This window comes from Lepidochelys kempii, chromosome 1 (assembly GCF_965140265.1).
Source record: "Lepidochelys kempii isolate rLepKem1 chromosome 1, rLepKem1.hap2, whole genome shotgun sequence".
NCBI classification, from domain to species: domain Eukaryota; kingdom Metazoa; phylum Chordata; order Testudines; family Cheloniidae; genus Lepidochelys; species Lepidochelys kempii.
In genome coordinates, this window is record NC_133256.1 from 263,440,292 (window position 1) to 263,455,216 (window position 14,925).

Consider the following 14,925-nt stretch of genomic DNA (forward strand, 5'->3'; position numbering starts at 1 on the left):
CGGAGGGTCTCGTCCTCCCACTGCACCATGGCCAATCAGACAGTCTGGCCTCAGCATGGACCACTCCCGGGACAGCTGATTGTATGGGTGGCACGAGAGACCATGTCTCTGCTATGGGAGATAAGGAGCAGATGCCTAAAAATGCCATGGAGGCCACATTATACCAGACTAGACACACAACATAGGAACACACAAATGCTAGACTGGATCAGACCAGTGGGCCACCTAGTCTGGTATCTTCTCTAATAGTGGCCCACACAAGAGGCTTTGAAGGAAACTGTATAAGGGAGCTATGAAACAATTTGCCCACAGGAAAAATGTCTCCCTAAACGCCATTAGGGTGAGGCTGGTTTATGCGCTGAAGTATGAGGGTTATAGTCCTTATTAGACACTTGGGATTTTTTCAGTCCTTTCTCTAACCCTGGATACTGTTTAGCCACATACGATCTTGCAATACTCTGCATGTGTGAAAGGCGGAGTGAGGAGACATGTTCCACAAAAGACTGAGAGCCTCACTCAGAAGGGAAGAAAGAAACTGACTTTATTCTTGGGACACTGGTGTCTTTACAAGTCATGGCAGCTAATTGAGTCTCCTTGACTGCTTTTGTCTTCAAAGGCAGGACTATGATTTGGGCACCACACCAGGATAAGAAGACCATAATGGGAACAGCCATTTACAGTGAGCACAAGGCAGAAATAACACCGTGGAGGACCATTTAGGGGGGCAATTCGCCCTGCCATGAGAGTTGTAGAGCTGGCAAGATGATTGTGTTCCCTCAAAAAGGCACTTCAGAGACCTGATTTGGAGCAAAAGAGGGACCAGAAAGGAGAGGGATTCTTCCCAATTTAGCCCCTCATATGTCACGACAGCTCTAGGTGGGTTGTTTTCAATATAGCAGCGGGAAATGCAGAGGCTGTCCGTGGGCCTGTGCAAAGACCTGCTTTTAACAGAATCTCCTGTGGCAGGAAGGAACAAGGGTTAGGAGGGTTCTGGAACCCTTTTGTGGGGGGCAGCATGGTGTGCGGGTCCAGGGCGTGGCACTCCTGGTGACTAGTGCAGCAGGCAGGGGAAGGAGAGAGAAGGCAGCTTGAGTGAGCTCACTCTGTCCACTCCTTCTTAATGGACAGATTCCACTCCCAGGTGAGATGGTCATGCTTGTCATCATCAGTGAAGAAGGACTTGTTACGATAGGTGCCCCGAGCCAGCATGCCCTTGGGTGTTTCCTCAATAGGTGTCAGGAATTCGTACTCCTCCGGCCGTGGCCCATAGCTGCCAACCATGAACGTAGCTTTATCCACTAGGAGTAAACAATCCACAAGGGAAAAGTCCATGAGGAGGGAAGTAAACAAGGAGAGGAAAAGCTGGGTTCCCGAGTACGGATCACACAGGAACTGAGGCAGGCATGAGCGGGAGAGGGCAGAGGCAGGGGGCAGACAGACTCACTGAATGAAATGATGCGAGATTTTTTTGCAGAGTCTATATATAGAATCTATGTGTGGAATGAGGATCTCCCTCGGGATAGCCTGAGAAGGGCTGTGTGTGTACAAAAGGAAGAGGGCTCTTTATACGGTTAGAAGCTCTGTGGGGTAGCACAGAACAGGCTGTTTTTGCCTGTGTCTGTTTGAAGGCTCTGTATGGAATGGGAAATTCTGAGAGGGTGGCTTGGGCAGGATCTGTATATAATGGAAACCTGTGTGATGAGTGGTGTACACATGGCTGCCTGTGTCAGGGGAAGGCTCAGTGTAGGATGAGAGCCTTTGGAAGGGGCTCTTTGATCTGAGGGATATCTCTATAGGCTGAGAGAATTTGTGTGCAGGGTTGGGAGTGCATGGGGGGGTTGGTGTGTTTGGGAGGAGAGGGGGTTCTCTCTTACTCACCCTTCACCCCCGTCCGGTAGGTGTGCTGCACATATTTCAGTCCGGACACAATGTCCCTATTTACCTGCAAGAGGAAGTGATCAGAGATGAGTCTAATGAGGAGGGTCTCAGTGCAATCTCTCCTGCTCTCCTCCCCTCAACCACACACAGACATTCCTGTACCAGCTCCCCCCGCCACTACTCTCCTCCTTCCCTGTGCTGGACAGGGCGGGACAGGCCTCAGGGCCCAACATGGAGCAGACATTGCTGAGGGAAGCCCTGGCAGTTCTCAGTAGCCAGAGATGAGTTTTCACACAACCTGGATACTTCTGTTTCTCTAATGTGCATCAGAGTTCTTCCTCTCCTTGCCCAAGCCCCCAAGGTGGTTTGGTGGGGCGAGTTAACCAGTCTCTCAGGAGGCTCTGCAGAGACGATTGGGGGAAGGCTGAATGCAGGAAAAGCACAAGGTTCACAGCTGAGCATTCCCATGTTAAACCCCAGAACCAGCTGACTGGAGTCATGCATTCTGCACAAAGAGATGGGGAAAGTCTAGGGTAAGACTAACTGAGCTCACTCCCTCACCTCAAGGGCTGCAGGGGACTGGGATCACTGAAGGGGTGGGAAGCTCATTCCCAGGATATGAAGGGAGATGGTTCAACTAGTTAGTTAGCTAGTGTAGACACAGCCCCAGTAATCTCAATATTCTCCAGGAGAGTCACAGCCTGGCTGCATCCCCTGCTTCTCCCAGTCTGGACACAGTGCCTCACTGAAGCATTATTAAATCCGAAAACAACACAACATGCTCCTTCACATCCCAGGGTTCAGTTTGCTGTGCCTACAGTGATCCCAATCCTGGCCAGCCCTGGGAGCCAGGGAGAGAGTTAAGATAACTAGTCTGGCCATAGCCTTATCCCATCAGCAAGGGTGGGAAATTTAAGGAAACATTTCCTAGCAAAAAGAAGACTGGGGTGTAACTCTTGGGGTGTCATTATCTCTAGGCCTGTGTGCAGTAGAGCTGCATGGAAATGGTGGAAAATTTGTCCACATTAACATTTTCACTTTTTCAGTTCAGGAGGTTGAACATCTCTCAAATTTTGCTTTTCTGCAAAATGCAGCTACTTTTTTAACAAAAACTTGTAAAGATGAACGTGTCTGCTTTGCATGCCACCTTGCTCTTTGAACGCACCCCATTTTCAAAAGGAAGCAGGTGGAAATGGCATGAAACGCTGTTGAAATTTTTGGCAATGTGAAGCCATTTGGGAGGGCATAACACAATGCAGAAAATCTCAGATTCTGTGTATTTTGTCTTGTGCTGCAACTATTTTACCCACCTCTAGGTGTTTGGGAAGCCCAGCAACTCTCAGCAGATCAGCTTCACAGGGCTTCATTGGAAGCTTTTTTTTCCAGCTTTGGTTTGTATGGAATCAAATTTTGCTTTGAGTCCCAAAAACTGAAAGCAAAACTCAGTCATGGCTACTGAGTTTCACATAATGACATGTATGAACCATTTCCAAGCATGAATTTTGACTGGTTTCCATGCAACCTCCAGTTCACCACCTTAGTTTCATCAGGTTCACACAACAGGCTTACAAAGGTTAGCAAATCTTTAGGTGCATGTGGTCCAAGGTGATTTGTAACAATACCCCAAATCACTGGAGTTTTACATGGTTCAGAGCATCATTTCCAACATTTTGCTCAGCTCTGGTTATCTGTGATGACTGGCTGGTGACTGGAGCGTGCACTGAGCAACCTATGGGAAGGGACCAGAGAGAAAGTGACTCACTTTGAAGTGGATCTTAACTCTATATTCAACTCCTTCCTTTAGTACAAATGTCTCTTTCTTCAGTGCCGCAACATCCCCTGTAGAGAGAGAATCAGACAGATAGATAGTACTGCCACAAAGAGAAGAAACCAGACTCTTCCAGGGAATGGATGTGCCCTTTCATCGGTTTTTCCTATAGCGCACCTGGGAAATGTGCATGCAGGTGTGTGTATATGCAAGCTTCTTTATGAATGTGCATACATACAGGTGCGTGCATATCCAAGTGTGTACGCAGGTATATGCATGCATAGACATGTGCTCCTCTTCATACACAAAAATAGAGCATGCTTGTGTATATATATTCATGTGCACACTTGTGTGTGTGTGTGTGTGTGCACATGCATTCACAAGAGGCATGTGTGTGTGTGCGCAGATACACAAATGAGAGGCACACACGTGTGTGCAGATGTGTTTTGCCCTCCTGTTACTCCAGTGAACCAGGTGCGTAGCATGGCCCTCTATGCACCACATGTTAGCTGTTTCGCTCATGTGGAGTCCCTGGTTCTAGTGAGAGGGAGTGGAGGCGGGGAGTGTCTCGGCTGGAAACTCAGATGGGCTGCACAGTGTGTGAAGATAAATGGCTTTGCAATGCTGTGCATGCGTGCATGCTGGGGATTTCAGTTGAACAGGAAGTATCAATGCCTTGCCAGTCCTGACTTCCTCTCTCTGATAAGAAGCCCATATAAGGTGAAGCATGACTCTCTCACCATGTCCCCTGAAGCCGGAAGTGCAAGGTTGCTTGATACTCCAGTTTCAAAATGGCCTGTTACTCTAACATGTACCTATATCTTGTGCTGTTAGGAGCTAGCTGGGCAGAAACCAGAGCACACGCCTTTCCCTTTGTACAAAGAACTATAAGACCTGCAATTCTTAGAGATTTCCAAGATCTTCTGCAAAGGAGTTGAAGATGGAGACCACAGACATATGTCTTTATTACTTCTAACCTTCTTTTTACTGTAATTGTACTTTAAATAAGAAACTAGGCCCGAGATCTCCATAGGGAATATTCCCCTAGGGTTTACCTCACTTTCCACAGCACCAACTTCAAATGGGAAACAGGGCTCTGGAATTATCCTTAGACTTGAAATTTGGGCTGGACCTCTGATCATTCCCATATGTGACAAAGAAAGAAGTCTTCACCTACCCGTAAGGTCCATGGTGATTGATCCTGGAGCAGTATCACATACCAGGGTGAGCCGTGTGACTACCACGTTGGGAGCTGTTGGGTCTGTAGGATTGGAAAGAGGAGGCCAATTGGCTTGCAAAATCAAAGTGGAGGGAGGGAGAGGAATTAAGGAATCCAGGGTCCCTTCCTCATCTCCCTGTCTAAAGAACGCTCTGTTATCTAACATGGAATAATGACTGGGTCCTCTTAGGAAGACAGAACAATGCACCTTGCCCAATGGGAACCATTCCATAAGCCACATCCCACTACCCCTCTAGAAGAGACTGTCAGGAACATACCTTCCACCACATGACGCTGCCCCAGAAAGAACTAACCCGGGCATAGCTGCCACCTTGGGTCCGTCCAGGCAGGATTCCCCCTTATGCACATACCTGAGACCACAAAGCTCTTTCTCAGTAGGAACTCTCTCAGGCATGCATTCATGCCTCCACAAGCCTTCGCCCCATCCCAGACATCCCTAGCCACAGACCTGACACTATAGACCCTATCTCCAATTGAGTCCACCCACCCCAGTCAGGCACATATCTGGTAGCTTGCTCCCATACCCCAGCAAGAGCAATGCATATATGTACTGTACCCTCCCCATTGGGGACAACCTCAATCCTTCCCCACAATGCATTCCACCATTGTGTCCTCCCACAACCAGGATTGGACACACACTGTATTTCTCTGTGAGCCTTTTCCATCAGAGATCCATACCTGCCACCACAGGCCCATCTCCCAGCAGGGATTTCTTGTACTTAGCGAGGCTTTCATCATCCTTGTCCAGCTCCTGCAGCTCCTGAAGCGATTTCTGGGGTGGGGGCTTGTAGTTGATTTTGCCATCCACATCCTCCTCCTCTTCCTCTTCCTCTACATGTAGGTCTGGGGTTTTCTCAGTCATGGTCTCTCGGCCTGAGGAGGGCAATACAGCCAGTCAGTGGCAGAACAAAGCAGGTGGGTACAGCTGGGGGGGTGTGGGGGGTATTTGTTCTCTGGAGAAAGCAACTCAGTCTCCAGGGTTGTCAGTCAGACACCTGGCACCATAGCTACTGGAACTAGGGGTGCTCACGGTGCTGCAGCACCCAGTGGCTTGAAGTGGTGTCTATCATATACAGGGTTCACAGTTTGGTTCAGTGGCTCTCAGCACCTCCACTATACAAATTGTCCGAGCACTGCTGCCTTGCATCAGCACCACATTCAACGTCGTAACCTAATGCCAAAGCAAAATGCTCAGAAATCTGATGCTTGAGGGTTGAATTAGTCTGTTGTTGCTGTTTTTGTATTTTCAGTTAGACATGCTTCCCCCCTTGTCTTTCTTTCTTGTTCCGCCCCCCGCCCCCCTGCTCTTTTTGGGGCCTCCAGGAGTGAGGAAAACAACTGAGACTGAACCAATGACAATTTGCAACAAGCCACCTTGTGCAACCCTAGCACAGGACTACAATAACTTGGGCAAGCAGCCTCAGCACTGATCAATGAGTTCACATTAAAAGCGACTGTCACATATAGAAGCATGGAGGGAAATAAAAGTCATTAAGGAAAAGGTTTAATTTTCCTGCTTCTAATGGGCTATAAATAACACTTAGAAACACAGAATTTACAAGGAGGTAAAATACCTGATAATGACTCTCTTAACTGAACAGATTAAATAAACCCTCTTTGCTCAAGAAAATGAATCCTACTAAATACAGCTGCACATGCCCCAGACTTTCTCTGCTGCACACCCTTGAAAATAGCTCACTTCATGCAATGACAGGGTCCACTTCCTGTGTAGGAAGGAAATGTGTGGTCTGTTCCTATGACAATAGTTGCCCCAGCTGCAGACCTGCTCTGAGCAGTAGCATTTCAACCATAAGACATCTCCGAAGTGAGAGGAAGTGAGAACTAAAGTCAATGAGCAGTTGTCTCAGCGCGGGCTTAGACAGGAGCTGCTCAATGGACTTCCTCTTCCATGAAGACAACGGCGGGTTCTTTCCCCACGGAATCCTGGGATTATCCCAGACTTCCAGAGCCACTTCTGCAGTTGGTATAAATCAGTGCAGCTGCACTGAGGTCACCAGTTGGAAGAATGAACCTGCTCTGGTGGCTGCACAGAAAGAAGTAAAGAGAGACAGAAAAAGCGGAGGGAGGATGAGGAGATAGGTGGATGGATGGAGAATGGATGGCCAAAAGGAGAGAATGAAGTAGAGTAGGGGATAAATGGCCAGAATAAGGAAGGAAAGGTTGAGCGGTTGAGTAGATAGGACTGTAGGTTCTGCCTTAATGAATCAGATGACTGGTCCATCTAGTCTGGTATATGGTAGTGGCCAATTTTTGATGCTTCTGAGAAAGGTTTAAAAAACTCCAGCCACAATGCCATAGCCAATGGTGGATACTGCACATCAACCAAATCATTCTTTGCTGTGTGACAGTTTTGTTTGATTTGTTCTATATATAGTGGACATTCATTTTAGTGACTGACCGTTCATTCTTGTGTCATGGGACAGTATGAAAAGGGGGAATTGATACACTTCCACTTTACCCTTAGTTATTTTAAATTTCTCAATCAATTTCCCTCTAATTCTTCTCTCTAGGTAGGTAACCCTAGTGTTTACCCACTCACACAATGGATATGTTGATGATAATGACATATTTCACTTGGTCATCAAAAAAACTTAAATTAAATTAAAATGACTCTCCCGGGATGAGTTTGTGAATAGAACTGTGCGAGGCTGAGTCACACCCAGCTTGGCAGCTTCAGACACTATCCCAGTCCTGGTGAGACTGATGGAAAAACTCCAGGAGGAGCATGTTAGCAGATGCCTTTGGTGGCGTAAAGGTGATAGATACATAGACTGACTAACGAGCCAAGGAACAGACAGATTTGGTCATGCCTTCCAATGGATAATACATATTCTATGAAACTGCATTACAATTAAATCCTTCAGTGAGTCTGGCACTAATGTGGAGATGTCAGTGGTGAGAAAAGGAAATCTGAGACAGCCCTACGGATGAGGAGAAAGCTCAGATCTTCCAATTGGTGATTCATTGCAACTGCACTGATTTACACCAACTGAAAAATTGGTTCAGGGAGTCTGCATTCCATGGCAAAAGAACCTGAGATTGTCCTCATGAAAGAGGAAATCCAGGCCTGTTCCAGGACCCTATGGGAAAAAATCTGATTGATCCCCCAGCTTCAGCATGAATAATGCAGGATGAAGCCCTGAAACTGTTGATCATTCCCTGCACCATCTTGTCCGCCTGCCCTCCCCACTCCTCACTCCCTCCATGAGGGTCTTTATGATTTATGATAGAGGGAGACACAGAGGGAGAAGGAGAAAAAGTCATTGATAGAGGGAAAGGGAGGGAGGTGGAGAATAGAGATTTTGTCCTGGAATTTCTGATTACTCCCCTTCCCTAAGATCTTCCTCCTGCTTTGCCCAGGGCTGAGGAACTTTTCCATCAGAACTAGTGCAGAGGACTCCCCTTCTCAGGAATTCCTTTGGGTGCCCTAAACCTCCCAGAGATCTTAGCAACCCACTGGGCAAGCTGGAATGGAAGACTACCTGATTACCTGAGTGAGCCAAAGGGATAGGGCTCTGGCTAGTTCCCTCCTGGCTCATTCGTATGCCTACGCTGCTGATCCCTACTACATGGAGTAGGTCAGACCCACGCCTGAGTTTTACTTCTAGGGTTCAAGAACCCAATCCTGCTTTGTACAAAACTCCCATTAACTTCAGTGGGAAAGGATGGGCCTTCTGTGCATATGTGTCCTCACTCACTACTGTCATCTACAAAATGGAACACATCAGAGCTTCTCCTGGACACCTCAGTTTCCTCCACCTTGTTTGTTAGTGCACACGGGTGTGGTTTGCCTCACTGGCCCAACAGGAAGGGCGATGCCCCTGGGGCTCTTCTGATATATTGTCTACATACTAAATGGCCACTTTTACAATGAAAAAATAAAATTAACCCTTAAAACACTTTTGGAAAGAAATTAAAGATTTGTTTCCTATCACGAATGCTTTCTCTTTCCCTACCCACTCCCACAGATTCTTCAGCCCTCCCTGTGCCCCTGCCCTGCCCCTCGAGACCTCCCTCTCTTCACGCACTAGATTTCAAATTGTGTCTGTGAGGCCCGGGGGCTCATCTCTGGCCATGGGGGAGAAACAATGGTCCAGAATTAGGGAGCCCCTGCCAGAAAGTGACAGCTTCAAAAGGCAAAGAGCAAAAACACCATAATCATTGGTGCCAGCCACCCACTCTGGCAGAGTCCCAGGGCTGAACGGGCAGGGGAGGTTGAAGCTTCAGACGTGCTCGCTGTAGGTCAGAGGGAGGCATGCTGATAGGAGGCAGCAGGCAGAGAAAGACCTTACTGCCACTCCCTGTGATGTATGGTATCTGCCCTGGGCATAAATAGGGGGCATCAGCCATTTTACCAGTGCTTCTTAAGAGCATCAAACTCACGTACAACGTAACCCCCAAATATAGCGCTTATCTACGCAACCATGAGGATTTGGCAGAGGGAATGCAATGGAATTTTCCATGATGCAGGGTAAACTACTTCCTCTCCCAGCCCCACCCTTCAGGGATGAAAGGTAAAATACCCCCCTGCCTGAGCAGGCCTCTTGAGAAAGCAAAGCATAGCGTTATTTACCAAGAGAGCCTGGGCAGGAGACAACTCCCAGCCCCCTCGAACCCTTCACGAGCATTTCCCAGGCTCACTGACAGCGCAGTGCAGAGCTGAACTCCGGCTGCCCAGTCATCTCCCCTTTCCCCTCACTGCTGTCTAACTTCCCTTTTCTGGTGCAGCCAGGACCGTCCTCTTTGCATTTCAGACCCTTCCCTATTGTCAAGCTGTGCAAATCAATCCTCCCTCCGCCACAGGGAACAGGCTCAAACTGTGGTAGCAGAGTGAGGAGGCTCTTTTCCAGCTCCCCCTCCCCCGAGTTATCTGCATTTATACTCACTGGCAGGCGTCTGCGTCCGGGGACCCTCTCTGCTCTCTGCGCTCAGTTTTGAGCTTTGGCCGTTAGAGCAGGAAGGAAGTTGAAGGGGGGGAAAGCGCCCACACTTGAAGAGGAAGCCCTGAGCTAGCTGCAGAGTCACTGCTCATGCTGCAGTGCTCACTTTATCTGGATCCTCCTACATCTTGATCAACGGGGTCTGAGTAGCATCCTTTCCCACAAACAGCCTGTGTGTGTGTGTGTGTGTCACTGTGTGCTTGCATGGGTTTGGCTGTGGGTGTTTTGTATATTACTGTGTACCGTACCTCTTTGTCCGTGCCTGAAAGTCTGTGTGGAGATGGGAATATATTGTTGCATGCATTTGTGCTCAGATGTGGGTGCGTGTACTGCAGTCCTGATTCTTCTCTCGCATTCGTTTTCCGCTGGTATAGCTCCACTGATTTCAACAGGGTTATTCCTGGTGTGGGGGGGAGGGGGGGAAGAGGGTGTAGATATAGGTGTGCATTACAGAGGCACCCCCATCTTCCCCAAATTTAAGGTGTGTTTAGTTTTCCACTTAAAGCAGGGTGTGAATCCCTAAATTAAGCATGGTAACTCACAGGAATCAGGTTTCAGAGTAGCAGCCGTGTTAGTCTGTATTCGCAAAAAGAAAAGGAGTACTTGAGGCACCTTAGAGACTAACCTAGAGAGCTACAGCTTATGCTCAAATAAATTGGTTAGTCTCTAAGGTGCCACAAGTCCTCCTTTTCTTTTCACAGGAATCAATTATCCTCAAACACCAACAACCTCGAGAAGGAGAAACTTTGATTTTCTATGTGCTTTTCACGCTCTTTAGAGCCTGCTTTTCAGACATGTAGCAGTTTTAAAACCATTTCCTCTTTGAAATGTCAATAAAGATTCTTTCTCTTCCAACACAGAACATCCTCACCAAGTGCACATCTAATGCCTCACAATCACACAGAACATCCTCACCAAGTGTGTCTGTATTTGCAAAAAGAAAAGGAGGACTTGTGGCACCTTAGAGACTAACCAATTTATTTGAGCATAAGTGAGCTGTAGCTCAGGAAAGCTTATGCTCAAATAAATTGGTTAGTCTCTAAGATGCCACAAGTCCTCCTTTTCTCCTCACCAAGTGCACATCTAATGCCTCACAGTCACACTCAGATGCCAAACTTTCCTCTGACCTCATACTTTTCCAGATACAAATACAATAACACATTAAAGACCTAACCCCTCCAGGTATGTTCACAGGCACACACCTTAGAATGCTCAAGAATCGATGGGGGAGGGATGGGTGTGTAGGCACCACTAGGTAGGTTTTATAGTCCATCCAGCTGAGATTAGAAAGAGTTATTGTTTCTGTTTCAGTGTGATTGTTTGAGTGTGATTGTGAAGGATTGGATGTGTGTTGGGTGATTCTGTGTGTTGGAACTGAAAGCATGTTTGTTGTAGAACCACAATCTGAGGGCCAAATTCTTCTCTCAGTTACACTGGTGCAAATCTGGAGTAAATCCGCTGATTTTGATTTACTCCAGATTGACATGGGAGTAGCAGAACAGAATTAGGACCTGTGAGTAAACAGATCATGCAAAAGCATGTGAGTTGAGGCTGTTGTGAAATGGGGGAGGGATAGCTTAGTGGTTTGACCATTGGCTTGCTAAATCCAGGGTTGTAAATTCAATCCTTGAGGGGGCCACTTAGGGATCTGGGGAAAAAATTGGGGATTGGTCCTGCTTTGAGCAGGGGGTTGGACTAGATGACCTCCTGAGGTCCCTTCCAACTCTATGATTCTATGAAAGTAAATGTCACAGGTGGAGATTTTTAATGATTGTGTGGAAAGGAGATGTACCTGAGCAACTTTAAGTGAATGGAGTTTTGTTGTTGCTTTTTGGGGGTTGGGGTGGGAGGGAAACATACACATCTGTGTGTATATGCATGTTTGTGTATTTAAGTGTGCAAGTGTGTGTAGATACCAAGATGTACATATGAGTGTATATAGCTATAGGAGTGTGCACAGGTGCATGTAGGAAGGGGTGCATGTAGCTGTGTGTTTTATAGGTATGCGTGTATAATGTACATACGATATTGTATGTGCAAGAATGTGTTTGTGTATAGCCATGGATGTAGGAGTATGTCTGATGTGGCCTATTGAATAGAATGCTGGAATGGGATTCAGCCAGTCTGTAGTGGCACAGGGAGGTGAAGTGACCTGTGACTTCGGGCCAGTCATGTCACCGCTCCGTGTCTCAGTTTCCCCAACTGTAAAATGGGAGATGATAAATCTTAGCTCCTTTGTAGATCCTTGGGGATGCAGGAGTCATGTACAGCTCAGACAATGGAACCTACCTAGCAGTGGCCACGCACCCACCCCTCCCCCATCTGTTCTTGAACATTCTAGAGTGTGTCACACCCTGATCACCTCAGTTCTGAGAGAAACTGTGATAAGGAGGGTCATGCCTAGTGGTCAGAGTTGGAATCAAGAGTCCAGGGTAGAGTTAGAGTGAAAGCATGGATGGAGAAAGAACAGGCTAAGGCTTGGGGAGTCTTGTCACTGTCAGTCAAAAATGAGTTCCAAGCCCTACAGAGACACTGAGCAGACTGAGAGGCTCTTTCTTTTTGAGAGGCTTATATACCTGGTCTGGAAGTCACATGGCCAGTTCCTAGCTTGTGGATTGGCTGGAGCCTAGCGCAGGAGTGACTCATCACCTTACAAGTTCCTTCCAACCACCAGCTGCAACAGACCAGGAGCAAATCTGGAAAGAAGATCCTGAACATAAGAATGGCTATACTGTGTCAGACCAAGGGTCCATCCAGCCCAGTATCCTGTCTACCGACAGTGGCCAATGCCAGGTGTCCCAGAGGGAGTGAACCTGACAGGTAATGATCAAGTGATCTCTCTCCTGCCATTCATCTCCACGCTCTGACAAACAGAGGCTAGGGACACCATTCCTTACACATCCTGGCTAATAGCCATTAATGGACTTAACCCCCATGAATTTATTCAGTTCTCTTTTAAACCCTGTTATAGTCCTAGCCTTCACAACCTCCTCAGGCAAGGAGTTCCACAGGTTGACTGTGTGCTGAGTGAAGAAGAACTTCCTTTTATTTGTTTTAAACCCGCTGCCCATTAATTTTATTTGGTGCCCCCTAGTTCTTATATTATGGGAATAAGTAAATAACTTTTCCTTATTCACTTTCTCCACAACACTCATGATTTTATATACCTCTATCATATCCCCCCTTAGTCTCCTCTTTTCCAAGCTGAAAAGTCCTAGCCTCTTTAATCTCTCCTCATATGGGACCCGTTCCAAACCCCTAACCATTTTAGATGCCCTTTTCTGAACCTTTTCTAAGGCCAATATATCTTTTTTTGAGATGAGGGGACCACATCTGTACGCAGTATTCAAGATGTGGGCGTACCATGGATTTATTATATAAGGGCAATAAGATATTCTCTGTCTTATTCTCTATCCCTTTTTTAATTATTCCTAACATCCCATTTGCTTTTTTGACTGTCGCTGCACACTGGGTGGACGTCTTCAGAGAACTATCCACGATGACTCCAAGATCTTTCTCCTGATTAGTTGTAGCTAAATTAGCCCCCATCATATTGTATGCTCTTTAGACAGAGCCTCTAGTTGTTGGTTTAGTCAGTTTAGGTATTGTCGTTTAGGTTTGATGTTTAACTTAAAAAGTTAAAGGTTTTAATGCTAGTTATCTTTGGCCAAGGGCCAAGAGACCAGGTTTGACATGAGGCATATCATGTCTGATGGTATTCCCGGCATTGAAGGCACACACTCAGTGCCTCACTTGTCTTGACTATAAAGAAGCCCTGAAATACTAAACACATCAACAGGAGGGGGTGGTCAAACTTCAAAATGTCAGAGTCTGAGTTTGGATCAGAGAAGTATCCAGAAGTTTGACCGTTTCTTACTAGTTTAGCCAAATCTTTAAAGGCACCTTCCTAAACCACACGACCTTTGCCCCCTAAGGCCAAGTGTTCTAAAATCTAAAATCAGTCAAGTAGCAAAAATCATGAGATTGGGCTAAAAATCATAAGAGTTTTTAAAAATAAAAAATAAATGTGGGGTTCTTTCTAGTTGCCATCTGGTACTGGAGCCTTTAGGGTTCATGTTTTCAAGCTAGAAACTTAGTAATTAAGAAAAATGCTGAGGTTCTCATATCATCACAGGAATCCAGGAGCTTTAAGGAATAAAACCCTAATATTGTGATAAAAGCAGGAGAGTCATCAACACTCCCCTTCCAAACCTCCTACAGTCCTGGGCTTCCGTCTATTTGAGGGTTTTTTTCCCAGCGGGTCAGGGTGAACTTCTGCGCATCTCACAGACTTTTTAACATCTTCAGGAGGCTCTCATGATGTTTGGAAGAGCTGAGAAGTAAACCCATGCACTCCTTCTAACACCATCCTGCTTTATCTTTTTGGAGGAGGCAGCCTTCCTATCCACCCCTTTAGTTAGCTGCAGAATTGGAAACACTCATTTGAATCTCACTAAAGCTGCACATTAGCCTTTCAGTGCATGCAAATCTGTCTCATCCCCAAAGTACAAACACCATGCAACAATCCCTGTTCTCTAAAATTGTGGAGGAGGGCAGGAGGCGTAAAAGATCAATCAAACTCTCCCCAGTACACCACTCATCATTTTGAGAGACCCTAGAACATAATTAAGTATTGACTAGCCCTCTTTGGAAGAAGAGATTTCTGTGACTGTAATGGAAGGGGTAGAGGATCATGTGATGGTTAGATCTCCCAGTGACCATTGGGTTATCTCTCCCACTGAAACCAGGAAGGCCAAACCCTTATCAATACATTTCAGAATCTCACCAAAAATAAAAGAGAGAGAGAAAGAGAGGATCCAAGTGGTGTGGTGGTTTATATTCAGGGTTTGTCTCTGGAGTTCTTAATTTTTGGAATCAGTGTATTCACTTCTAATCAACAGGCAATAGACAACATATTGTAGGTAACTACATTTTGCTGTCCTGAGTTCAGTTGGATATAGTGTCCTCTTCATTTTGTGTCTGAAATTTTGCAGAATGTTGCTGTATGTTGTTTAATGCCTTTGGTATATTCCACCCCAGAGGTAGCTGCATTTCAGCAAGGGATGAAGTGATCTTTA

The 14,925-nt window shown here is 46.5% G+C and overlaps 1 protein-coding gene across 1 annotated transcript; it reads right to left on the reverse strand.

The window, feature by feature from the left end:
• Window positions 1–523: 523 nt before the first annotated feature.
• ARHGDIB (Rho GDP dissociation inhibitor beta) lies at window positions 524–10,032 on the reverse strand. The gene is made up of 6 exons (XM_073327386.1): window positions 9,794–10,032; window positions 5,565–5,759; window positions 4,824–4,907; window positions 3,641–3,717; window positions 1,879–1,942; window positions 524–1,298 (listed from the first exon to the last, which is right to left on the reverse strand). Exons 2-6 carry the CDS (start codon window positions 5,746–5,748, stop codon window positions 1,099–1,101), a joined length of 609 nt encoding a protein of 202 aa, XP_073183487.1. The 5' UTR covers window positions 5,749–5,759; window positions 9,794–10,032; the 3' UTR covers window positions 524–1,098.
• Between the last annotated feature and the right edge of the window lie 4,893 nt (window positions 10,033–14,925).